General features: G+C 40.4%; 1 protein-coding gene across 3 annotated transcripts in view; it reads right to left on the bottom strand.

The window, feature by feature from the left end:
- The window catches only part of ccdc146 (coiled-coil domain containing 146), a 92,679-nt gene that overhangs the window by 44,602 nt on the left and 21,184 nt on the right, over positions 1-26,893 (bottom strand). For 2 of the 3 annotated variants that reach the window (XM_074698049.1, XM_074698051.1), the window contains exons 3-12: positions 17,881-17,963; positions 16,813-17,028; positions 11,548-11,605; positions 5,622-5,704; positions 5,336-5,429; positions 5,166-5,239; positions 4,017-4,244; positions 3,827-3,916; positions 1,287-1,383; positions 190-282 (exon numbers count right to left, since the gene is read on the bottom strand). In XM_074698049.1, the coding sequence (XP_074554150.1) occupies positions 190-282; positions 1,287-1,383; positions 3,827-3,916; positions 4,017-4,244; positions 5,166-5,239; positions 5,336-5,429; positions 5,622-5,704; positions 11,548-11,605; positions 16,813-17,028; positions 17,881-17,963 (1,116 nt within the window). The remainder of the gene's footprint in view (positions 1-189; positions 283-1,286; positions 1,384-3,826; positions 3,917-4,016; positions 4,245-5,165; positions 5,240-5,335; positions 5,430-5,621; positions 5,705-11,547; positions 11,606-16,812; positions 17,029-17,880; positions 17,964-26,893) is intronic. The other variant, XM_074698050.1, reaches the window with a different exon arrangement.

Here is a 26,893-nt window from a genome sequence, read left to right as displayed (position 1 = left end):
TTTAGAAAAAGTTGGCAGAAGAGAGAATGAGTCAAACTGCTCTGAGACATATTTTACAGCTAAGCTCGACAGCAGGTGGATGACGACTCTGTCGCTGCAGCCACAAAGAAATCTATCTGTTGTGGAGCGTTCATTGTTTGTCTTAAGATCTGTTGACAGTGTTTCCACCCACACACACATTGTTCCCACCTGGTTTTCAAAGCTGACTCTGAGAGCATCCACTACTTTCTGCAGCTCCGTCCTCTGCTGAGCGCCGGCCTCTCTTTTGGGAACGGCATCGAACTGGAAAATCAAGTCAGAATGAAGTCTAATCAAACATCAGTTGGCTTCAGATCTCAATATAAGGCTGTAAAAATATGTTATAACGAGCTCCTCTGGTTGTATTTTTGCATATTGAGGAGCAAAGATCTGTGAGACTGAGTAGAAAGGGGTCAAACTAAATCCAGTCCCTTCTTCATATTAAGTCCTGTATGAAACATTGATGGCAGAATAATTAGCGCTGTACATCACAGCTTTCCCAAAGGTCTCGGATAGCTGTTGCATCCAGTGACACTAAAAACACTAAAACTCATAATTAATAAATGTCTCCAGGCGTCAGGATGGGCCCTCTCTGCGGGGTTTCAGCTCCATCGCTCCACATTCAAAGTCCAATGAGACCAGATCAGTAGGTTTAGGGTTTCAAAACAGAGCAGTGGAACCGTTATTCTGCTTTCATGAAGCTCAATCAGGAGTTAAATCACACAAGGAGTCATGCTGTGTACAGTTTAGGAGTCTATATCAAAGCCATCAATCACACGACTGACTCAGATTCATTTCTGTGGTTATCCCACAGACTCTACGACTGACTCTTTACAATCGTATTCATTCAAACTGTTCATGTGAGAGTTGTTATTGATTGGCGGATAAGCAGAGGGACATAAAGCACGACACTACTGCTTTGTTTTCACTGTTTGCTCAGTGTTGAAATCCCAGGCGTGTCGTAATGATTTCCTTTCATTTCGTTTTATTAGCGAGATGTGCTGACACGTTTCCCATGACCGTCCCTCTCCTTCTCTTCTCACTCATTTTCTCTGTGAAAACACTGGACATCTGTAAAATTACAGGAAGCTCAGGAATAATGAAAAAATAAAGCTTCTGGTGTCATTTACAGTAAAGACTGAGTGTGGTGGTTATTGCCATCATGACATTTTCACCCTTCCTGAAATGTTCCCACTCCTCTGCCAAAGCCTGGACCTGTTTCCAAAGAAGCTGCCAACACCAAACAGAAAACTGTATCAACAGGTTACCTGTGCCCGCAGCTCACTGTAGATGGAGCGTGTGTGTGTGAGCTTCTCTGTGGCCGTGGTCAACGCCTGCTCCACTCTTGTAAGGGCTTGCATCTGCCTGAGAAAAAAAAACACAGGCACCGATATGTAAACAATGATATGAGTCCTCTTCCTTTAGAAGATGAGATAATTTTGCATCAGGGTAGTTAAATATAAACAAAAAACTTGAGGTTAGCAGCGCGAAAAAGCTGCAGCTGTAACTGTCAAACATCAGATCTGGTGTTAAAAAAGAAGCTAAAACTGATGTGCATGTTCTTTCCTTTTTTTGTTATTACCTTCACCAAGGATGTTATGTTTTCGAGACAGTTTGTTTGTTTGTTAGTTTGTGAACAACATAACTCAAAAGTAACAAATAGATCATAATGAAATGTTCAGGAAATGTTCAAAATGGGATAAGGAAGAAGTGATTAAATTTTGAAGGTGATATGGATCACCACCTGGATCCAGGACTTTTTTGTGAGATAGGACCGTTTTCACCATTTGTGTATATAACTCCACCATAAATGGTCGGATTACTTTGCAAAACAATACAAGACAAGGTCACCATAATTTCTGATAGATGTAAAAGTATGATCCAGATCATGGCAATATTCTGGATACTAAGATCCAGAATATGAAATTGAAGTATCATACAAACCTGCAACCAACACCAACTTGTAGCAGACAGTCTGCTGAAAGGAAGTATAACATTAAAGTAGGACTTAAGTGTTGGTCACAATATGTTTTGCAGAGGTCTGCGCTCTCTGAGTGCTTTTCTAGTTTTACTTTTGTTTCCTTTGAGCTGTCCCCTCTCTAGACATTCAGCCAGAGAGAATTGATGACTGTTTTCAGCTTGCAGCGCTATCAGCCAAACCGCTGGAGGTTTGAACCCCACAGAGGGTGCAGAGAAGGCTTAAAAACCACAAAGGAATACAGCTGGTGCAAGACGACGGAGGCTTTCTGAGAAGAGATACAACACGTGTCTCCTCTTTCTTATTATGGACAACCTGAGATCTCTGCTAAGTGAGATGGATGAGGTACAGGAAGAGCCGGGAGTCAGATGGAGTTTGGAGAATGCAGGATGGTGTGCCTTATGGAGAAGCGGCTGGATTAGGATGTTCTCCACTACACTGTCAACACTGATGGCTTTCAGACTGTCAGGGCTGATCAGTAAATTGTGTGAATCATCGCACAACAAAAAGGAAATTTGTGTTTGTTAGATTATTACTTTGTTCTAACAACAAGATTCTTGGAAACAAATCTTGTGCCGCTGTTTATTTCTTTGAACATGTTTGGAATGAAGGCACATTTAGTGGGGCAGTAGCTCAGTTCATAGAAACTTGACTTTGGTTCAAGCCCCGTCATGGGCCATGATTGGGAATTGGGCTGATAGCTGGAGGAGTGTTAGCATAATTTTCTGAGCTTCATCGGTTCCAGAATTGCTGCTGAAGGAGGCTGATATTTCTCACCAGCAATTTTGGAACTGTTGAAGCTTCTTGGATAAGAGCTGAAACGTCTTCTCAAACTCGACAAAATCCAGTTGCCTGTTTTCTAGTCTTCAAAATAACCATGACCTGGATGAATGAAAATCTATATGGACCAAAGCTGGTGTTCTACTCAAACTAAGTTGTGGCATCCTTTGGAGTGTAGCGCTCCCTCACTGGAGAAATGAGGCTTGATGAGTGCCAGTATATCTTGTTTGAAGATTATTTTTGCTTTTGCGGAAGATTTGGCAATTTTTTCATTGGTGCATCCCACACACTCAACTCTGCTGCTCATCCCACAAACACATGTTCTTTCCTAATGAGTCACCACTGAAAAGGCAAATAAACAGGCTTTACATCAGTATATGATTGATTACCAACACACATTCTCCTATTTAGTTTATTCCAAATATTTAGTGCTTCTTAGTGATATAATTCTTATTTTATTTTTTTAGGACAGTTGGGGACAAAACCCCTGTCCAATTCCTCTTTCCCCAAACACAGGGACATTAACAAACATTCAGCCAGACAGTCAATAGATAAATAGAAACAAACAGTAGTAAAAGAATATATAATACATATGCACACACATATACTTAAGCAAGTCGTGTTGGTAGCTGCCATATTTTTGGCATGGGATAGAAACAGCTGCCAAGTTTCAAAAACTTTTCTGGTGCAGCTTCTGATGGTTTATCTAATCTCTTCTAGGTGGATAAGACACATGACCTCTCTCATCTATTGGCCATACACTGGAGGTATCTGTTTTGATTACTTGAGTACGGGGTTAGTATTCGTCTGTCACCGTTGGGTTTCAGAACTCATCAGAAACCAAACAGAGGACATCTATGAGACTGAGTTTGTGTGATCTACGGTCTATGGTTTATGCAAAGGATTTAGCAAAAGCTGACAGAACTGAACCTCTTTAATGTCTGAGAAACTCACATTAGAGTCACAATCTTAGTCTATATGCAGAATGCAAAGAGCTGAGAGCTGTGAGTCATTTCATGTGGTTTGCTTTAGTTTCCCATCAGTCAGTACCTGTTTTTCTCCCTGAGCAGCACAGACTGGTTCTCATACAGGTGTTTTCTGTCACACATCACGTTCTGCAACTTCAACTCCAGGATTCCTCTAAAGAAAGAAAGAAAGAAAGAAAACACGCAGACACATGACTCACTCACTGATAAAATTCTCTTTTTTCTACTGTACTTGAATCTCATGGATCTTGTACCTGTTTCCCGTTAACTCAGCCTCCTCCTCCCTTTTCATCTCTTGCTCCTTCAGCAGCTGTCTGCCCTCCCTCTGACTGGCCTCTACTCTGGCCTGCAGACCCTCCAGCTCCTCCTTCAGCTCCTTTTTCTCCTTCCTCAGCGAGTTGTTCCTCTGCTCCACCTGCTTCACGTGCTGCTCCATGTCTGCAATCTCTTTATTTAGCGCTTCTATCTTCTTCAGTGCAGCGCTAATGTGTTTGGGGGGAGGATGATAGAAAACTTGAAGTCAAACAAAGAGAGACCAAGAGCTGAGTATCTGCTCTAACTCTTCACTTGTGGTGGAAGAGGGCTCAGCTTGTGAAATAACAGCATGTGTATCCATATTTTACACACTCCCCCCAGTGCCCCTCAGCTTTGTGAATTTGAAATTACAAGTCGTAGCTCACGCGGCTCATGGAGACACTTCCTCTGCACCAGTTGCAAGGCTAATATTAATTTGAAATAAACATAAAAGAGACTGCAGAGGAGCTTGAAGTGGAACCATTCTCTGGTTAGGACTGCGAGTCTGACTTCAGCTGCACATGAATTAAAAAATAATGCTGTGTGCGTTGCATGCAGCTTTAAATTATTAAAAACTTGGTCATTGCAATAAAATATACCTTAAATACTGAGCCTCTCATTAGGACTAAAATATGCATCTGCACAGAGATGCAAAAATGTGCTGAATATGAAAAGGATTGTGAAGAAAAAAACAAACAGCCAGAGCAAACCTGGCTTCTGCTGCAGGAAAACAAACGACTTTGCTTCAGATTGTGTTTGTTCTCCTGTCCCACATTACCCCGGATCAGAAGTTTACACTGAGCGAAAAACAATTAGCTGCAAATGCTCCATCCATTATGACAACTACAGTATGAGAGCTCAGATCTCATCCGGTTTAATCCAGTTCTTTCATGTACAGGAGCTCAAGATAAAGAGAAGGAGATGGATTACAGAGGGATTTGAGCAAACTGAGGATTATAGGAATCAGAGAGTTATCTCCCAAAGACAATACTGCAGTATTTCCATCTCAGTGTTGTCTCATTTTGCCTTAACCAGCTCATTTTTATTCTCCATGTAACAAACATTAACTTCCTGCTCTTTTAAAATAAAAACAATAATCTGTTACTTACTCCTTTTTCGAATGTTTCCTTTGGACCTCTTTGAGAATCTGCTCAGGTACGCTAATGAGTCGCACTTTCTCAGCCTGCACAAAAGAAACATAAGAAAGCCGATTTGTTTTTTTGTCTATTGATGTTTGCCTGTGAGCTATGCCCACTTACACACACTCACAAACACACACCTCTTTGAGCTCTGTGATCTCCAGCTTGTCTTCCAGCTCTTTCTGTTCCTTCAGTATCTGTGTTTCGTGAGTTTCCACGTCTTCCATCAGACTTCTGTGCAGGGGGACACAAAACAGATCTTTATTGTCTGAATAATTCTGCTTAAATGTGCTTGATTTTATAGCGGAGTTAAAAAGAAGGTGTAAATGTTGATACAGTCAGGTTTTGTTAGAACACTCTTTTCAGTTTGTGTGGCAGTGTGAGAAATCTGCAGCTGGCTGACTGAGCAGCAGCCAGATAAAATACCTGATCTCCAGTTGTCTCTGGGCAACTTCTGTCTTCAGATCTTCATATTTGTCCTGCAGCGTCTTTGTTCTGCTCTCCAGCTCCTGGTCGACCCACCGACAGAGCAGGAAAGGTCAGGTATTATAACGATCAAGTCCTTTTTTAACAAGTAAATCTTTAGTAACACTTCCCAGCGCCTGAAATCTCAGAGTGTGTTTACACAGGATCTCTTCTTAAGAGCCATGAACACACTCTTCATCTTAAAATCTCAGGTTTGTCTTTGTGAGATGGGTCCTACAGTTGTACAGGCTGTCAAAGAGGGTGTCAGAGTCAGATTATCTTTTGGTGAATAGGAAAAGTGATCAGACACTTCAACTTTGGCCTGTTGGACAATGCTCCAAAGACTGTTTAAAAGCCAGAAGTGTCCGTGTTTGGAGGGGGGACTTGGAGATAAATCTTGTTTACAACAGTTTTGTAACTATTCAGCCTGCAAACCTCAAGCAGCGACCCCATGCTGTGGGAAAACAATTATAGTCCAATCCAAAAACAAACAAAAAATGGCTTAAGACATTTATTTAGAAAACTAGACTAAAATCAGTTGGGTTGAAGATAATCCAATTTGGGCTGTTTTATAGCCCAGCAGGAAGGGTTGGTCCATTGTAACCCAACAGATGAGTTAAATATTCTACCCACATTTTTGGGTCAAACTAAATGCTTTCCGTTTTTTTTCTGCTACATGTGTTTTTTCAATTATCTATTCAAAATCTAGGTTAAATTAACAATACATGCAAAAAAAGAAGTTGGTCCAATTTAGTTTTATCTTGAACACAGTTTTTGAAACTGTTGGGCTTCAAAAGCCGGTCCATACCACACTGAGGACAGGTGGAACACACACAATCAATCCGTGCCATGAGCAACACAGAGAGAGGATGCTTCCTGTGCTTTCTCAGAAAGTACAGCAGGGTCTCATATCCACTGCGTTTCCTCCTCACTCACGGTTACAAAACACCATCACAACAAAAATTACTTTTGCTTAAAATGATGTCTTAAAATGTAAAGGAGCAGTTTTTTAAGCTTGGTTACAGAGAATATTGTATTTGATAATGAATATTGAAATGAAAGGGTGCCAATATACGAGAGTGCTCAATGGCGCTCGGTGGCGCAGTGTCTGGTTGGTAAAGCATATCTGTCAACGTAATGACATGATGACGTTCTAATAACAATTAACCTGTGACGACTCTGACTTAATATGGTAGGCAGGGCCTTACTCTTTTTTTCTAAACGGCTGTGAAAGGAATGGGGAGCAGGATTTGTGTGGGACCGGATGTGAGGGGATAAAAATACACGCTGCTGCGGTTTGGGGCGACTCTCACCTCTGGGTTTGATCTAACACGATTGTTGTTGTCTTCCTTGTCTTGTCGCTGCATTAGAGCCAGCTGTGACAAGTGGGGGCTTGTACGGGATTCCAACTTGGGACTTCTCCCACTCAAAGCAAGAATCATACCCCTGAGTGCTGAGTCATATGATGTTGGATTGATGAATCGTGACTCAGTGCTTCAGTTGCACAAAAATAACCCAAATCTGATGAAATAACTTTGCTTTTAGAGTGTGTTGTGTTTCCTAAGCAGTGTTGGGCCCATTACTGAACAAAAAGATATATACTCATAACTCATCACTCTTTTTAACAGTAATGTTATTACTTTACTTGTTACTCCCTTACAATGTTAATCTATTACACTTCTGATTATATTACTTTTCTTGACACCCCACAAATTTGGTAACAGTGTCCTTTCACCTCTTGATAATGAGTTTGCACATGGCCTCTGTGTGAATGCCGCCAGTGAAACTGCCAGTTGGTGCATTTTTTCTGCGGTCAATAAACGAATCAGAGTTACAGGCTTCATGAGATATACTTCTGGATCAACTGAGCTTGAGAAACACAATTTTTGAAATCCAGTCTTGATTTGATCTAAGTTGATCTAAGCTGTTAGAGACCTCATACTGAAACCGTTTACATCTGACACAGATGTTGTCATCATCTTGACAAAACTAATGTGATGGGCATATTTCCAGCCACTGAACGTAAACATGTACAGCTCTGTCTTTCAACCTGAGACACAAATGAAGTATTCTGGAGTGCTGTATGTAAATGTAACAGGATTTTACCGTTTAAATGTCCTTGTAATTTGTTACAGTCTACTTTTCAACCAGTGAAGTCTCCCCCTGCTGGACAAAAAAAGCTAAAAAATGTGACTTTGAAGCATGTCAGTGATAGTTTAACTTTCCAACTTTGAGGCCAAATCCACTTATTTTATAGCCCCTACCGTAGAAAAACAGTCTGACGCTGTAACTGTAGCTCTGATATGAACGTAAACAACTTGAACAGCTGTTATTGATTCAACTTGATAAACGTCACACACACACATCCCCCGGCCAGCCTCCATTTACTGCTCATAAAGCAACACAATGAGGAATGTATGTGATGACAAACAAAGCTTATTAATCATGTGTCAGGAGTGTGTGTGTGTGTCACTGTGAGTGTGTGTGTGCAGCAGACAGAAAGAGAAGAATGCTAACTCCCTGAGTGCCTTTGAGTTTTTCATTAGAAGTAGAGCCGCGCTTGATGCTTTAAACCAAATGGGAAAAGAACTCATAAAAGGTTTTTACACACTCACTCTAACACTTGCCTGAACTGTTGGTGTAAATGCTTTTTATTTATATAAAAGCATGAATACTGGATTTTTTCCTGATGAAATTATTCTAATGTTTTCATTTTAATAAAACTCCAGGACATGCAGGCATTTCTGGGATAAATTGGTCGAAGTATTTTGTTTGACTTATTTGAATCTATCTTAAAATTACTCGTCACCTTGACTCGTGGGAGCTGAAGTTTTTGTGTGTTATGAAAATTGTACACGCAGGCGGAAGAAACGTGGCGCTGTATTACATTTGGAATGTTTGTTATTGTAATCAGTAATTAAACGCTGGCTGCATAATTGAACCCCAAAAGCGCCCAGAATCCAAAAGTTAATTACAGCAGATGAATTTATTCAACAAGCTCCTCACGGCTCAAAATGTAAGCTACGTTTGCCAGCAGCAGCTCAGGCAGAAGGGTTTGGTTCAAGATTAATGATTGGAGGATTGTGAATACACTCCAGTTGAGATGAACCTTAGGGTCTCATGTTTATATTCTTCTTCTATGATCAGTTTCCTCCTTTTTTTATGTTGCACAATAAAACTGTGCTGAGCACTTTGCATTTTACACATTCAGCAAGATTCATGAGATTACGCACAAAGAGGAAAGCTAACGACTCAATGTGGCTGCTGGTGTGTGTGAGATCATTTTTATGTTTGTTAATACTTAATTCTGTTGTCACCTCACCTGATTCATGTTCATGAAATCTTAATGTAGGAGTAAAATTACAAGAATTCTCATTTGACACCGTGGGATCATAAGCAGGTTGTAAGCTGAGCTTTTAAGTGCAAGAAGGGGAAACAAGAGCAAGAGATAAAATATAGAGAGTGGGTCATGTATGAAAACTATCTCTAAGAAGTGAGTAGCTCCACTTTTTCAGGCGTTTACTTTAAAAGATTATTGATCCACATGCTAGGTGCGAGTGTTTCCAGGATGCTAGTGCTAACATTACTCCAAGTGGTGAAGACAGCTGGAACTGATGTTTATTTTTGTAAGCACCCTCACCATCCATCCCCAAATGTCTTCAACTGGGTTTAACCCATTACTGCCTGAATTAATTTACAATTTATAAAAATTTCTTTTTTGATATTTTTGCATTCTTAAAGAGGCTAAACTGAGTCCAAATATAGCACATGCAATAGTTATATGATATAAATTGATAAAGGGTTTGGTACTCAACGGTACCAATTTTCTGTACTTTTGTGTGAGTTTATGTGGTAATAATATGAATTTGTTAAAAAAATAAAATCTCAAAGTTTTTTAATTTAACATATTAATTTCTCAACATATAAACTTGTAACGTGTGTTTATGTCCACCAAATTGCCTACTCTTCCACTCCCTCACAGTCACAAGTTGGTACCTATAAGAGTACCTAATTTGGTACCTATCCCTATATAGAAATAATAAGTTCATCCTCTGACCAATATATTGTGACAGTGCATTTGATACGATCCTTGGTATGTGTAGAATCTGAATCAGCAGGCATTACAGGGACACAAAGGTCATCTTAGCAGCATCAAGACCTGACAGGGTATGTTGCAAATTCCCAACAACAGGTATCAAGGGGTTAAAATGGGGTAACAAGGAATTAAGTTATTCCTCTGTCGGGTGGCCATCGTGAACTGCAGCGTTGTCCTGTCGGTCAACCCAGCCATTACCACACAGACCAAGGCCCTCAGTAATGAAGGAGGCCCGCTGCATCATCTACACATAGCCAGCCGCCGCTTGACCAACCTGAAACTTCATTGTTCCATTGAAGGAAAAAGCACCCAGATCTGTGCTAGCTAGAGAGCCTCTCCATTGGAATCTCTTCATTATGCCAGTAACATATGAAGCCATCAGGACTGTCAAGGTTATATTTTTCTCCACAGAGAATCAAACTTTCTTCACCTTTCGATGTCCATTGTTTGGTGCTCCCTATTATAAGTAGGGTCTGCAGGAAGCTTTGTTACTTGTTAGTAAACACAACATTCAAACTGGGCCCCTCCTCCTTGGCTCAGTGCCAGCGGCAGCACACACCCACTGCCTCCAACCAAAGCTCCGTGACACACTCACTAGCCCAGAAACTACCTGTAGCATTCTGTTTCTACTTGGGAAACACTCAAGAGCCATGCACCTAACTTGGCATGTTAGCACAAGCTAATCATGGCAACTTGGTTGCGGTTTTCTTTCTCCATGCTATGTCCACTATCATAGCTGCTCTGACTAGCTTCTTCCACTGGCTAGTGTCAACTCGCAAAGTCACTTGCACACTGGGCACGCTGTACTTAGCTAAGGTAACCACTCTTACTTTCTGTCCAGAAACGTTCCAAAACAACAAAAACATCTACCTACAGGCAAAGGAGGGGGTTGAGGCAGACACTGACACTGACACACATGTACAGAGGCCCATAGGCGAGATGTAAGCAGGATTGTTCCTGTAGAAGTTGACTAATTTTTAGGAAAATCCTGCGGACTCTACCTTTAATGTCCAAGCAGGAAGGCTTGTGTTGAGGGAGGAGGTGCTTTGAGGACAATTCCTGTCCTAAAAGCTTTTCTCCCTCAGATGTCGTCCGATGGTTTTTGGGCTGCAGTCACCAGAAGTAATTGCGGTGATATGGGTCAAGGATCAGTCTGTATCTTCACAAACACACCCACCAGATCCTGCGGCTGAGTGTGGGTAAAATTTTTATTGGGTTGACCACTTGACTTTTTTGTCCAGCAACCCTCAGGATCTTTGAAGACATTTGAAAAGACTGTCTTACAGCATCCAAACTCAGCAGGGATGGCTCGTTTCAAGAGACACAGGCTGTGGTCTTTTTGTGATCAGCTGATGAACAAATAGTTTAAATATAGTTTTCCATAAAAGACCTTCAGTCTGTTTTTTTTTGTCTCTTGCTCCTGTTTCTTCATTTTGCATCTTAAAGCTCGACTTACAACCTGCTTATGATCCGCCACTGTGAAATGCAAGTTCTTGTAATTCCCCCACCTGGGTCTTAAGATTTGGTTCAGGAGTGTATTAAAAAAGAAAGAATAAGGATGGAAACTTTTTCAGCTCATCTGTAAGCCTGAATGAGAGACTGTAAAATAAAGTCTTTTACATTTCTTCAAATGGCCGCAAAGGGAGCTAATGGAAAGTCTTCATATGGAGGGATTAAGCCTGAATGGAGGCTTATAGTAAAAGTCATATTCATCCCCTCTGAAGACCTCTGTCTCAGTAGTAATCCTCAGACTCTGAAAACTACACCTGGATGGTGCAATGATGAACTTACCTCAGGTTTGGGCTGAATCTCATTCTCCCTCTCCAGATATTGCTTCTCTTCCCAGAGACTGCAGAGGGGGTGAGGTAAGGTGAGCAGGGAAGAACATTTTAAAAGAGAAAATCAAATGAATGTGTTATCCAGGGAAGTAAACAACATGTTTCAGTTCCTTGGTCAGCAGAGGAGGGAATGCAATGAGGAGAGCAGGCCGTTTTTAAAAATGCATATAAGTGCAGCTCCCTGTTAAACACTCCACAAAGTCCATGTTTTTGAGCGTGTGAAAAAACTTTCTCTGCCCCTTTCATCTTACTCCGGAGCAGTCGATTAAAGTCTGTTTGAAATAATTTCCAGGCATCTCCGTCATTTTGAAAAAACTAACACTCGCACGATGCGTAGAGCTAAACATTTCACAGCGTAAATGATATTAATCTTCCTGACAGGTTGATATATTGGATATTAACAGAGATATACAGAGAGAACTGCGTGGGTGTTAAAACGCGTGACTGACAAAAAAAAGCGCTGCATTCCTGTGAAAATGTTTGGCTTGAGATAAAGGATGCTGAGGTTTTTAAAAAGGCATATTTGCATGGCGAGCATCTGTCCGTCACATGCAGGCCGCGAGCTATTTGGATAAAAGACAAGAAAAGAGATAGAGAAAAGTCAGAGAGATAAGGAGATAGCAGACAGGACAGAAGGATAGACTGAGCTCAGAGATAACAAGAGGCTGAGATGATGAGAGGACAGGAGCTTTCACTACCTAAAAGCTGTCAGAAGTAATGTGCAAACTCAGTGTGTAATTTGTCTATAACTGCATCCTCTGAGAACGCTCTGTAAGTGGTTTTCATTTAATATTTCAATTACTGCTGTGCCTACACTCTCCGCCTGTGTGTGTGCGCTCTGCAATAAAAATCACTGTATCCTACAGATCCTATCTGTGCAGCACAGAGGTGACTTTATGTGGCTTCACTATAGGAGACTAAAGATAGGCAATGTGACAGCTGCCCAAATGTGAAGCCAAAACATTTACCAACTGGCAGCAGGAAAAGTCATTAACTCTGCCTCCTCAAATGGACGAATGAGAGATGGACTCAAGTTTAAAATGAAGATACACCTCTACAATCTTTTTCTGTCATGAGTCCTCATCCAGTGGATTCATTTCTGAGGTCACATTTCTCTGAGGAGTTCAGCTTTAAAGTGATACTCTGGGATGGTACAAGTTGGGTCCTATCACAAGGTTTAGGGCAGAAATGACCCCTACAGCAGTGTTTTTGTGCAGCAGAAGCCCAGAGCGCTCGCACCAAACACCCCCTCCCTGCTCCTCTGCCGGTTTCCTCTGCACTCGGACGGGGCCATATTCTACTTGACCAAAAACACAAATAAACGGACTCCCACTGAAAAAAATCTAATATCAGTCTGCATTCACGCCTTATTTAGAGAATTTTCAGTGCGTTACTTTCTATAATGCTCTAGTTCTCATCGTGTCTCTTCGTCCTGGCAGACTACCTGCGTTTGTTTATATCTGGCACGCCGCACGTACGGACTGATACACTAAGCGGCGAGCGCCTCGTAGCCAGCTGTGGCTCTGCAGTGGAGGTAGCGCCGTTTTACGACACGATGAGAACTAGAGCCTTATTTAGCTGTGTTTTTGTTTGAAAGTAACTGGCTGAAAATTCTCTAAATAAAGCGTGAATGCAGACCAATATCAGATTTTTTCAGTGGGAGTCTGGCAGATGAGCAGGGAGGGGGTGTTTGGTGCGTGCGCTCTGGGCTTCTGCTGCACAAAAACACTGCTGTAGGGGTAATTTCTGACCTAAACCTTGTGATAGGACACAACTTGTTCCATCCCGGAGTATCACTTTAAATCCATATATGATGCTAAAAACAGGGTAGAACATCTCTATTGGTAGGTCTTTGGACAAATGTGGCTCTTGTGGCACAGCATGCACCAAAGAGTGATGGGAAAAGCAATTCTTCTCAGTGTACTGAATCAGTAGAATCAGTTCAGTAGAGGGAATGGTTTAAAAGATCTGTTCACTGAAACATTCAGTATCTCTCTGCAGCTCTGCCTGCAAGTCAGAATTTAAAAAGCTGAAAACAAAGAAATGTTCAGTTCTGTTTTGGATTGTACTGAGAACAGCCAGCAGTGAATAATAAACCAGTGAGCTGAGAATTAAGTGGGATTAAGTTTCAGTTTGAAAGTTGAAAGCTGCTAAAATAATCACACTGATGTCCCCGACGGTTCTGTTCACAAAGTTCAGTTCAGAAATCACTCACTGACTGTCTGACTGAGAGGAGGAGAGACTCAGAGGCAGAGCTCCAGTTCAGTTCATTTAGTGAACAAATGACTGACTGACTGACTGACTGACTAAATGTGAATCTGCAAGACTGTAAGTCACCAGACTCAGTCACACACACGCACTGTAGTCGAGAAATGAACGACTCTTTTCAGTAAGTGATTCAGCTCAGTTCATATAAACTGATGATTCATTCGTTTTGATAAAATCATCAAATCACCAGAGCAGGGATACAACCTTCACTCTGAACTTCACTCTACTCTCAGTGCCCATTGAAATCCACACAAAAATCTCTGAAAGCTAAACTTCACCAGATTCCAGTCTGTGTCCTCTGATCCTCAGTCTGTTTCTACTCTAGTTGATGTGTTAACTTCCTCTGGCGCTGCTTAGTTGCTTTTAGTGCCGTTTCAGCAAAAAACCCTCTGAAGCAAACACACCCACTGCCTCAGACCAAGGCCACGTGAACATACTCACTAGCCTAGCAACCACCTGTGGGGTTGCATTTCCATGGGGGAGAGACGCAAGAGCTGTGCACCTGACTTGGCATGTTAGCACAAGCAATCATGGCAATTTCGTTTAGGAAAACTTTCTCTGTTTGGCCTTTTTGTTTCACTTTGGTTGTGTTTTTCTTTCTCCATGCTATGTCCACAGTCATAGCTGCGCTGGCTAGCTTCTTCCACTGGCTATTGTCAACAGGCAAAGTCACTTGCGCACGGGGGGCGCTGCGATTAGCTAAGGTTACCATTCTTAATTTCCACCTAGAAATGTCCCAAAACAACCAAAACACCAACATACAGACAGAGGAAGGGGTTGAGGCAGACACAGACACTGACACACATGTGTAGAGGCCCATAGGAGAGATTTAAGCAGGATTGTTCTTGTAGAAGTTGACTATTTTTTAGGAAAATCCTGCAGACTCTATCTTAAGGGAGGAACATAAAGAAAACATCAGGTTGATTTACAGATTAAAACACCCCATGTTGGTGACAGACCATATTTCATTAGCTGCTACAGCAACAGTCGCTAAGTACTCAAGGTTTGTCTCCACCCATTATGATGGTTTGCTGTTGTAGTCAAGTTTAATATGCTCTGGTTTGTTTTTATTTTGAAAGTCACTGGTTGTTTTTAGGTGGTTTCTGTACATCACTTCCTGTCCAGCTCCATCTGCTTTTTGTTGATTGACGTGTCACAGCTCTGGTATCCAACAAAAGTAGCATCCTTTGGTATCTGATCCAGAGGGGCATCTTGCTGGGCCAGAGACGCAACCAGAATGCAACAGAGTGGATCCAGTGTGAGTTGTCCCATTGACTTGAACAGAAACATATCTAATCTGGAGCCATGATGGGGCAGAGGGCGATGCATCTTGTGTATATTAGCTGTTTATTGAGAGAGGAAAGCGGAGATTGTAGCAAACTAGGGAGAAATATTGGGGAATAATGTGTTTCAAAGGTCCTTTTTTTGGGACTCTCACTTTTGTAAACAGGGCACTGCTAAACTTTACCACAGACTTATAGTGACACCAGTTTTTGCATTTGTTTATATCTATTGTTCTGTTCTATAGTTTTAAAGACATTTCATCTGTTGGTTCCCTAACATAAGCTGTGCCTTTCTTTAGTGCTTTTAAACTTAATAATATTTTCATTGGTTGTTTCATTTTTTACAGGCTATCTACTTTATTATCTACAAAAGCAATAGCCGTGTTGCTATTAAATTAGGTAATTTAACTGCCTACAGGGAAAGAAACTTGCTTATAACTGAGTCAACTTTAACTGAAAATTTGGTTACTGTCATCTTTTAGAGGTGCATTTAGCTCACTTCTTTAATAGCCTCACTTTTGAAGCAATAATTCTTCGATAACTTGTCTTTTCAACCACTGAGTTACTTGTTTTTATTAGAAAAAATGCCAAACCGTTGAGCTGGCCATAGCCTTAAGGCACGTGAACCTGCATTCAGAGGTCACCACATTTTGTTTTTAAGGATGAGCTAAATGTTCTCTTGTTGCTTAGCAATGTTCCAGTAACCTCCTCTTGGCCCTTGAAAAGTTGAGTTTGTGTACAGAGAAGGGGAAATACTCGACTAACGGCCGGTTCAGTGTGAGCGTTTGACCCTTTGGACACACTGATAAGGCCGGAGAGTGAGTTTGAGGAAGGAAAAAGAGAAACCTGCAGCTCAAAAGAGGAAAATTGGATGTGATGAGAAAAGAGACTCGTGGGAGAGAACTGACAGGGTTTGAGATGAGGGGAACAGAGAGGGCTGACGTCAAAGAAAACTAACCAGAGATCTCAGACGAGTAAACACGTTACACCGAGAGCTAACACAGAAATCCAGTCAAAGCTAATATTTATACATAGTTCAATTTCTACATCAAGTTACATAATTATTAAAAAAAACGACCTAAACAACATGAAGGCAAAGACAATAAACTTCTCCCAATGTGTGTGTGTGTGTGTCCTATTTGAGTGTGTCCTATTTGTTTGTGTTGACAGTATTTCACCTTCACCTTCCTGTACAGTCAGTGGAAACTTTAGAGGAAGTGTGCCTCACTTAGCTCACCTCAGTGTTAGGTCCCTGGTTATTTAGGTGTGACAGTGTGTGTGGCATTAAGTTGTGTATTTCAGTGTGTGTGTGTGTGTGTGTGTGTGTGTGTGTGTGTGTGTGTGTGTGTGTTCATACATATACACTCCTACTGTACACATCTTCACTCTTCACTGCAGTTTCACTTCCCTGTTCTGTCCTCACTCTCCACTGTCTCTTGGGTTCCTGTCAAAGTGAGAGATGTGTGTGTGTGTGTGAGTGTGTGTTGGGGGGACACACACCAAATTTGAGTTTGTATTTCCTCGGATTAAATGCCGTTTTCATGTCTTTGAGCCGATGCTTGATCAGTATCAGATTGAGGATGAGCTCATAGCTGAACTGATTGGAATAATAACGTGAGGGTGTGAGTGTTTGTGGGTGTTTGTGGGTGTGTGTATACACAGCTCACCATTTCAGTTTGTGCTGCGTCTTGTACTCTCTGTCCTCGGCGGCTCTCAGTTCATTGTAAGCCCGGAGGAGCTGCTGCCTCAGTTCATTGACCTCACTCTCAGGCTGCTCAGAGGTGCTCTGCTCCTCTGTTCGCTCTAACTCGGCCCGCAGACTCTCCAGCGCAGCGCGACGCCTCTTTACCTCCCCTAAAAGCTGAAGCTCAGAGTCCTGGCTGCTGCAGGAGCAGACAATGAGAGAAGAATGTGGTTTAAGGTGTACAGATGCTTTTTACGCCCAGAGTCTGAAAGTAAATGTGGAACAGCACATTCTGTCTTCACCTTCAAAGTTACAGAAAAATGTAAGTTAGATAACCAGAGAAACCAAAATCTTAGCATACACTAGTTCATGAAGAATCTGAGTCCTACTTTCTGCTTCTCCAGAAACAATAAACCTCTGAATTCAACATTAATCCATGCTTACTTGAAGTGATTTCAAACACTGACAAAGAGACTGAGATCTTATCAGAAACCCACTTCTTACTGATGTGAAGTAACAGTTGAGATGATATTCATGACAGACTCAGAGTACTGCCAGTTCAATTAAACATTCTCTGTTTTCTTGTCTTGTTTCTCCAAGAAATGACACCCAGATCCGTTGTTTCCACAAGCAAAATGGGGTTCTGAGAACTCAATTTCACTTCCTGCATTATGTGCCTGGGTTGCAGTTTTGAGAATCAGTGTTTCATTATGAGTCTTTGGGAACTGCCAGTTTTATACGTCATTCAGTCACTGCTTCCCTCTCCGTGATCAAGTTTGAGAAATTACTTCCAGTGAAGTCTTCAAACTGTTTCTCCAGAAGCTGATAACTGATGCAACAAGATGCTACTTCCATCTTTCCAGCTGCACAGGACGTCAGTTTGACTACATCTGATGAGAACGTAGAGCACTTCTCAAGGACATTTCAGTCCAATGTATTCTGGCTGTCACAAGAAGTGAACTCCCCCACTGAGCTCTGCTCGCAGCATCTGAGCAGCTATAAAACACTGTAGAATAAAACAGAAGAGTTTTATCATAACAGGAGAACTTACCTCTTCAGATTATCATGGAGCAGTCTGTAGTTTGATCTCAGTTTGGACACTTTGGTCGGGCTGATTCTGCCGGAAGACAATAACTGAGGAGCAGAAAAACATCAGCAAAATCAACTTTATGGCTTTGTAGTCTCTGAAGTTGGTGTTTTTTTTATTATTACAGAGTGTAAATATGTCTAAGCTCCTATCAGTAAGTGCATCATTTTGATTCAGTTTGGATTATTTTTCGATTAATCTCCTTGGTGTGGACTGGTTGTCAGTCAGTTGCAGGGCTGACACTTAGGGACAGACAACCTTTCACGCGCACACTCACATCTACAGACAATTTAGAGAGAAAAAATAACCACATGAACATGGTTTTGAACTTAAAGAGAAAAAATAAATATATTTGAAATAAACGAAAGAAAAAAAAAGTGTGTGCTTTAACTCAGAGAGGATAGGGCAGTGCATGGAGCAGGAAACAGGCCACAGGCTGGATTAGAATCTGGGCCACATGCTCATGGGCTAACCTTCATGGGGCCTGACCCAGCAGTGGTGGTGGAGATACACTAACCCCGGTCCAGTTTAGATCAGTGCGGTTTGGAATGGGTTGACTCAGGGAAGCTTAGTCCTGTTTGTGTTTCCACAGCCAACTGTGCCGCCTCGTGGTAAGCAGCGTGTAAGCCGGATGCTGATAGCCGCATCAGTTACATAATAGTGTGACACCATAGCAGTGGGACTGAGTGTACCCCGCTAATAAATCCAATGAAGACGACAAACGCAACACAGTAAACAAAGAGTAACAATAGAAGACATCCAGCAATTCATCTTCTTTGCAATTGACATGTGTCTCTTTGTTACAAAGAACAGTCAAGCTTTGTTTCAGAGAAGACTGTAGGCAGCTAGGAGAAATACAGCAGCTGTCGCATGGTAAGTGACGATTCTTTCAACCAATCAACGATCTGTAGTGTTTCAAGCTCCACCTTCTGGGATCGGATCAGTTTAGTCTGGCACCCCAACAGAAGGGTGCCAAAAAGTGGGATAGCTCATATTGGTAGAGATAAAGTGAAGAGAAGATGCACAGCTAACAAACTAAAACCAGTGAAACAGAGAGTATAATGTTATTTATCAATTTCTATGTCCAAAATCACTCCCTATTCACTATGCAATGCTACCTAGATAAGCAATATATACCGTCATGCGTTGCAGTTCAAACAGAAGGAATTGCTGATAACACAATTACTGATAACATGAAACATTAAAAACTTTCAGAGAACAACACTTAGCTCTCTGTTTCAGACGTGCGCGTCTCACAACTTCCAGCAGAGAAACAAACAACACGGATGTTAGCCGCTGAATCGTTCATCACATGTGGTGCATTCACTGGACCTTGTAATTCTCAAACACAACACAAGTTTTGGCGCAAGTTTATGGTTTATCTATTTTTTTAAAAAGTGCCGTCCGTGAGCAACGTCCGTGAGTGAGTAGTGTCCGAAATGTTGTTTCAATTCAGCTAATTCACTATATGGTGAGTAGGGAGTAGGGAATGAGTGAATGATTCCGGACACAACCAATGAAAGGTTTGTACAAACATCTTATAAAGAAGGACACATTTTGGCACTTCTATCTTACACTTATATCACGCTTACTGAAACTACCTTTCCACCTGCCTCAACAAAACATCTCTGAACAGCTTACATCTTGCTTCTCAACCCCTACATCTCAAGAGCCAACCTTTATGGGGCACCGCCTTGACATCACCAAGCCATCTACGGCCCACAAATTTCATATTTCTCAAAAATCAAGCGAGAAAACACATTTTTTACGCGACACTTCAATTTGATTGTTCTTTACTCAAGAACAGAACTGTGAAATGTGTCACAGTTTGTCTTCATGTTCAGGGTCTGTCACTACAATCAACTTTTATTGTGTGCAAAGCTTAAGGTGCCAGCTTAAATCATATTAACAATGCCTTGGCAAGTTTCCTGTACACAGACATAAAAAATGAATACATCAAAGTGTCTGTGTTGATGTCCCTCTGGTGATTGTTTGAAACACCAAGTTCTATGCCAAGCAGTCCTGTGAAACTGTTTAGTGACAGAACTTAGTTCCAGGAGGATAAAAGAAAGAAAACTGAGTCATTGAACAAGTTTGATATCTGATAACACACTGAACCTCTTTGGACCAAGGCAGTTGTTTGTTCTCGCTGCAGTGTGTTCAAACTTTGCGACTGTAGCACAAGAAGCTCCTCTCTGCGTGTCTGAACTCCTTGTTCTTTTTAAAAAGGATCTAAGCCAAGTTGGGCTTTTATCAGCGAAGCAGGTATCTCAGTATCAGAGAACCTTATCACAGAATGAAGTATGAAAAACAAAGGTCAAATTATCTGCAGCAATCTCAAAAGGAGCAGAAAATCTTCCAAAGAGGCCCATCTAGTAGTAGGTAGACAGTTTGTGAGATTACAGGTACCATTAGGCCTGACTGATGTGAAAGAGAGGATAAAAAAGAGAATCACAGCTGTGAAACCTTGGTGAAGAGAAAACAAACAAAGAAAAAGATTGGGGCAACAGCTTTGAAACGGCAAAACTACCAGTAAGAGTTGTCATTCATTTCTCTCTGAGGCAACATTTGGTGTGAGGGGTGTGTGTGTGTGTGTGTGTGTGTGTGTGTGTGTGTGTGTGTGTGTGTGTGTGTGTGTGTGTGTGCAGCAGTGATGGAAACAGAAGACAGGTGTTGTTCTGCTCTTATCTTCACTGCCAGGTTGGTGGAGTGGGGGTAGTAATGAGGGATAGCCTCGCTTGTATCAGAGAGCTGCAGAACAGAGGATATCTCAGGTCGGACTGAGTAACTATGATGAACACACACATGCTCTGATTATACACACACACACACAGGCTGATAACTCGACCTGACTTCAAACATTAGGTATAGCCGATTAAATTTTGAGATTCATTCCATTATAGTGTTTATCCGGCTATTGTAAAAAGTGCAAGAACACGTTTCAAGGGCTGAGAGGACAGAGATATGGGTGTTGTGAATGCTGCAGATTAGTGGCGTGCTTAATATGATTTATTCAGATGTTTTTAAGTCTGTTTGTGTTAGACAAGGTCAGGTCACTACGAGGAAAACAGCTGAATTATATTAAATGATTTGCATTTAAAACATCTAGTTTAACACCAGACTTGGCCCGAGCAATATATGAGAGAAATATCCGATTAGAGGGTTTTACATTTTAATAACAATGAATGAGATGATAAATACAAACTGAGGGGCTGTACACAATATCACCTGTCTTTGCAAAATGTCTCAATAATCCAAAAGAACTGTCACTTCTAAAGTTGGCACCAATTAATTTGAGGTGGCTTTTTTGTTCCAGACTGCAAGCAACACCCAGGTAAGTTGTTAAAAGAGACTTTGTATCTATACGTCTCACTTTGATGTGTTAAGACTGTTGTTAACTGCTGCAAGTCAAAGAAAGAGCAGCAGCAGTGGAGATACGTAGAGATAAAGTGAAGAGAGCATAAACAGCTAATGAAATCAAAACAGTGAAACAGAAAGTATGACGCTACTTTTCAATCCAGGCTTTGTACCAACGTCTTTTGAAGAGGGACACATTTTAGCACTTCTATTATCCCGACTCCAACTGTCTTTTCAACTGCCTCAACAAAACATCTCTGAACAGCATAAAACTTAAGAAATGCTGCTATGTTGCTCACCGGATCACATTATCCCTGTCATATCACTCCCGTCCTGGCCGCACTGGATTGGCTGTCTGTGGCTTTTCAGTACCAATTCAAAGTCTCGGTGTTGACACAAAGTCCTACTTGTTTTTTTTTTTTTTTTAACCTGTATTTATTTACCTCTCATGAAGCACTTTGTGATGTTGAGATGAAAAAAGTGCTATATCAATACTTACTTACTTTAGTTTAGTTACTAGGCATCATCATATTTGCATTTTTTTGGATCATTACTTGGTATTTTTTGGTCATAGACACCAAACTGGTTTTGTCTTCAGTGATATTTTTTTTTACTACTTTTGCTCCTGTGTTTGTCTGGAGATCCTACATGTAACCATGGCTCCATTGCTTACATGTGAAATCAGCTGTTAGCAGTCTGTAGCATGCCAATGCTAACTGGTGCAAGGCCAGATGTTTCCCCACAAGGTGAAAAGAAGGAGGTGAGGACGACGTGCTGGTTCTCAGGCGTGAGCTAAGAAGTGACGACAAGGACCTGTTCTTCCATCCATTGTTATTGGGAACGTAAGATCCATCTCCAATAAGATGGACAAGCTAGTTGTGCTAACCCAGCAACAGAGGGAATACCTGAAGGCAGAGTAGCATCATGCTATTCACAGACATGGCTAACGGAGCTAACATCAGACACCAACGCCACATTGGAGGAGCTTTACCTGCTGTGAGCAGACAGGATCCAGGAGACAGAGACTGAACAGACTGCTGAAGAAGCTCAGTCCTGGACCCTGTGGAGGTGGAGGCTGGCTGAACTGGACAATGATGGACAAGCTGTCATCATCTACTTTATTATGGACCTTTTTGCTCTTTCTATACACTTTCTTACTTTTGTTTTCTTGATTGCTGCTGTTACTCCTGAATTTCCCCTTAGGGATAAATAATGTATTTTCTATTCTATTCTATTCTATTCTATTCTATTCTATTCTATTCTATTCTATTCTATTCTATTTTGATTACATTTGGTGTTGTGAAACTGATCAAGGGCCAGCAATTTTACAATTCTACAGTTTCATTTAGCAGATGCTTTTGTCCAAAGTGACATAAAACACAAGCAACAAGTTAGATTGGGAAGAATAACCTTAGCAAGTGCAACAAAGTGCAACAAGTGATGCCATCTAAAATTCAAATAAGTTAATGACAAATTTCTGTTGAATGAGTAAGTAGTTAGAACTAATTTAATCCTTAACTGTATATACGACTATCTGCGTCTGACCCAATATCTCAGCATCTATCCCTCAAAAGCAAGAGCACAACCCCACTACGTCCACCAGAACAAGACCAGAGGCTCTTAACGACATATTTATTCACCCTGAAAGTAACATATGAATAAGCTGTTAGTTAACTATTTCTTTCAGTGATTTCTGTAAATATCAGTCACTAAGTGTGATCAAACTTCCTTGTTCCATCATCACAGACTGATGGAATCAAAGCTCATCTGTCCCTCAGGTGTCTCTTGATCCCAGATGATCAGTGGTCAGTTTTCTGCAGTGTTACGAGCTGCGTAAATATCAGCAAACTCTGCTTTTGACCATGGAAAATGTTCTCCATTGGGAGGCAATATGGGTAAAATAGGTCAGGTTGTTTTTGTGGCACGATCAGAATCTGTATTTTATCTGGATTGTTTTTCATATTCAGACTATTTTGACCTTAAACAACCTTTGTATCTTTTAATGTTTTCTAAAGACGTAAGATTTGATGAGCTTCTGGAGAACGTACAGAGTTTTTGCTTTATTCAAGTGGCTTACACACAGTCCAAATGTACAGGGTGGAACATACGTTTCCATACATAGGAAAAATAAACAGTTTATGCATGTTTTTCTCTGTCGATAAACTTGTGTTAGCACAGTTGAAGTTATGCTTGTAATGTCGTTGGTGATTTGTTCCTTGAGATAATTTATGCCTCGATTCTTCACCTGATACACAATGGACTTAATGAATATGTGTTTTTGAAACTTTGGTAATCATATAGAGCACATTATATGAATAAAAACAGGTGTCCAATATAAAATGTTTATTTTTCCTATGTATGGAAACTTATGGCCCACCCTGTAGTTTAGAATATGATTCATTCCACTTTTGTTCAGTGGTTTGATTGTTACTTGTATCCCAAGTCTAAAGTTTGGGTATAATGACTACCTGACACCCAGGCCTCCACTCAAATGGAAAAAACCTACATACAGAGAAAAATAATGTATTTTTGTGTACAAGAATTATTGATTTTATTTCCATTTATTGTTGATGCCAATAAAAGTGTGACTTCTCTGTGCAGCTGTATCCAGACTCTTGATCTAGGAATGTTAAACAGGTCATCAGGTCTTAACTTATCTCTTTAATTGCTACCTTACTCATTCAATCTGATATCGACTCTTAAGAGAAAGCCAAATTAAAAGAAAGCGTGGCACTGAAACAAATCTGAATTCAAAGCAGATTTCTGAGCCTGAATAACACATTGAAAATGTCTGGTGGCGTGATTTCAGCAGTATGGATGACATTCCAGAGCTGCGACAGACATCCTGCCCGTACGCCGGGCATTTATCAGAGCAGAAGCAGCCTCGAGCGGTTTCAGGCAGCCTCTCTAATTCTGCTGCCAACACTTATCTCCAGCTCTGTATGGAGTATTGGACTTTTTATGGGATAGCTGCAGAGGGATCACACATGGCAGACCATCTTTGAAGTGAGATAGAGACAATCACTGGAAGGTATTAATGCCGGCACATGGGCACATACCTGTGCATTTACTCCACACACACACACCAAGAAAGCATGTGATCTGTACAGCAGGGCAGCAATAAACCTCCCCGTAAAGTGTGTGTGTGAAGAGAGTAGCAAAAAGAACCTGTGGGCTTTGGTACGTTTCAGCCTCAGGGGGAAGAAAAAATGACCGGAGAAGCACAGCGCTGAATTCCTCTGTGTGATGGAGAGAGAAACAGCTTCTCTCCTCTCATTGCTCTGGTATTGAGTGTTTGAATTGGAGGCCAGCCTGCAGCGAGATAGAATCGCTTTGTTACAAGTTTTTTTTTTTTGTGTGTGTGGCAATATTTTCCTTTCTGGAGCATTTCCACCATCAGGGCTGAGAGCCACTTGTGAAGATGAAACCCATTATCTGAAAGTGTGTCACTTCTCTGGAAATATGACATGTGCGTGAGACATTGTTATCCCTGAAGAAGAAATCCAATTACATGACCCGAGGTTATGAATCACAAAATGTACTCAAACAAACGTGTCCCACAAAAAATGAGAAATCAGTGTCCCACAAACAAAGGTTCAGTGCAAAGTTTTATAACAAAGCTCCAAGTATGCCAACACCAGACCCTGGGTGAGGAATGAAATACAGCATCTCAAACTCTGCACAGCGGACAATTACTTTTAATTGCTCAACAACTGTTAATAAAAATATAACTCATAAAATTGCCTCATGTATGCATAACGTTTGTGCAACGTCAGCTGAAAGCCGCTGAGTTACCACATCACCAGTACAGGCTAAAACAAGTGTTGTTTGTCTTTCATATTATCTGTTTGCTTTCTTAAATGGAACCAAATCTATGTAAAAACATTCATAATTCACTCCATGTTGAAAAACTGATTTGATCTTAATAACTTTTTCATTAATTTTCTGATTGAGCAACTAAATAATCCAACAAATTGTATTAAATAGACTTATTATAGCTCCAGAGATGAAATTAAATTGACAAACCACTTGATGTGAATCATTTCTATTAAATGTCCCAAAAAAGATTTTACTGTGACAATATTCACTTCCAAAAAGTCCTTTTTTTACATAAAAAAACAAACCCTGAAGCCATTTTTCAGACATACCTCTGAAAGCTAGAGAATCATTAAGCAGCACAAATGAGTCCAGAAGCAGCCAAACAGCTTTGATTAAAGAGATCCACTGACAGCCAGCAAGGTGGGTACAGCCAGCAGAGCCATTTAGGGAAGAAAGTTTAAATTAAAAAAAGGTGGATTTCGTCACATTTATTTCAGCGACATGATGCAGGTCTGAAATTGCTTTAGATATATTTTGTTCAAGCTTGAGATGAAGAGTGGTTGTCTTTCCTGACAATCAGTCCTGGGTGGCATCATTAAAGACGGACCGAGGTTTGACAGCGTTATAGAAGTTAGAGGAAGCATGGAAACCCAAACCCTACATCTCATAAAACATTACATCCAGTTCACACTATGAGGGAAATTAGAAAATTTTACATCAGATAACATTAAGTTACATCGCATTATGTTTTGTTACACTGTTACATTACATTATGTTACATAACATTACATTACTTTGTGTTATACTGCACTATGTGTATAATGTAACATTACATAACATTTCTTTGTTACATCATGTTAAATAACATTGCATTATATAATGTTACATTACATTACCTTACATTATATTACATTTTTTTGTTACATTACATCACGTTATGGAACGTTATGTGACATTATGTTAAGTTATGATATGTTACATTACGTTACATTAGGTAATGTTGTGTTATGTTATGTTATGTTATGTTACTTTATTACATTATGTTATGTTACATTACATTAGGGTTATGTGCTACATTATGTTACGTTATGTTACGTTACGTTATGTTATGTTATGTTATGTTATGTTATGTTATGTTATGTTATGTTATGTTATGTTATGTTATGTTATGTTATGTTTTGTTATGTTATGTTATGTTATGTTATGTTAGGTTATGTTATGTTATGTTAGGTTATGTTATGTTAGGTTATAATATGTTACAGTACGTTACATTAGGTTACGTTTTGTTACGTTATGTTAAGTTACTATATGTTACATTACGTTTCATTAGGTTACGTTATGTTAAGTTATGCTACGTTATGTTACTTTATGTTACATTATGTTATGTTATGTACTGTTATGTTATGTAACGTTATGTTACGTTACGTTATATTATGTATCTTAACAAGGGATGTTTGATACCACTTTTTTAAGATTGATACCAGTACCAGTACCCCCTCTTGAGTACTCACTGATACCAAGTATGGATACCACTTTTACTTTTGATACATAAATAACAGTCACTGATCATTTTGAACAGAGACAGCACAGTCACTATGACATTAAGTCCAGAATAAAACACAAACAACTCTCTCTGAATTTATGAATTTGTTAAAATAAATTTACAAAATTGTTAAATAAAACATTTTAACTCTTAACTCACTTGCTCATTCATTTTGTCTGAAAAGGACCTGACGCAAATTTGCAGTGGCAAAAAACCGCAGGACTGTAGGGTCAACCACTGGTGAGGAGGACTTACTCA

This window comes from Halichoeres trimaculatus, unplaced genomic scaffold (assembly GCF_033239565.1).
Source record: "Halichoeres trimaculatus isolate MK-OKI-2021-1 unplaced genomic scaffold, fHalTri1.1 fHalTri1_scaffold_21, whole genome shotgun sequence".
NCBI lineage: Eukaryota > Metazoa > Chordata > Actinopteri > Labriformes > Labridae > Halichoeres > Halichoeres trimaculatus.
Note: the sequence above shows the minus strand (reverse complement) of the source record. Positions and strands in the feature narration are given on the sequence as shown.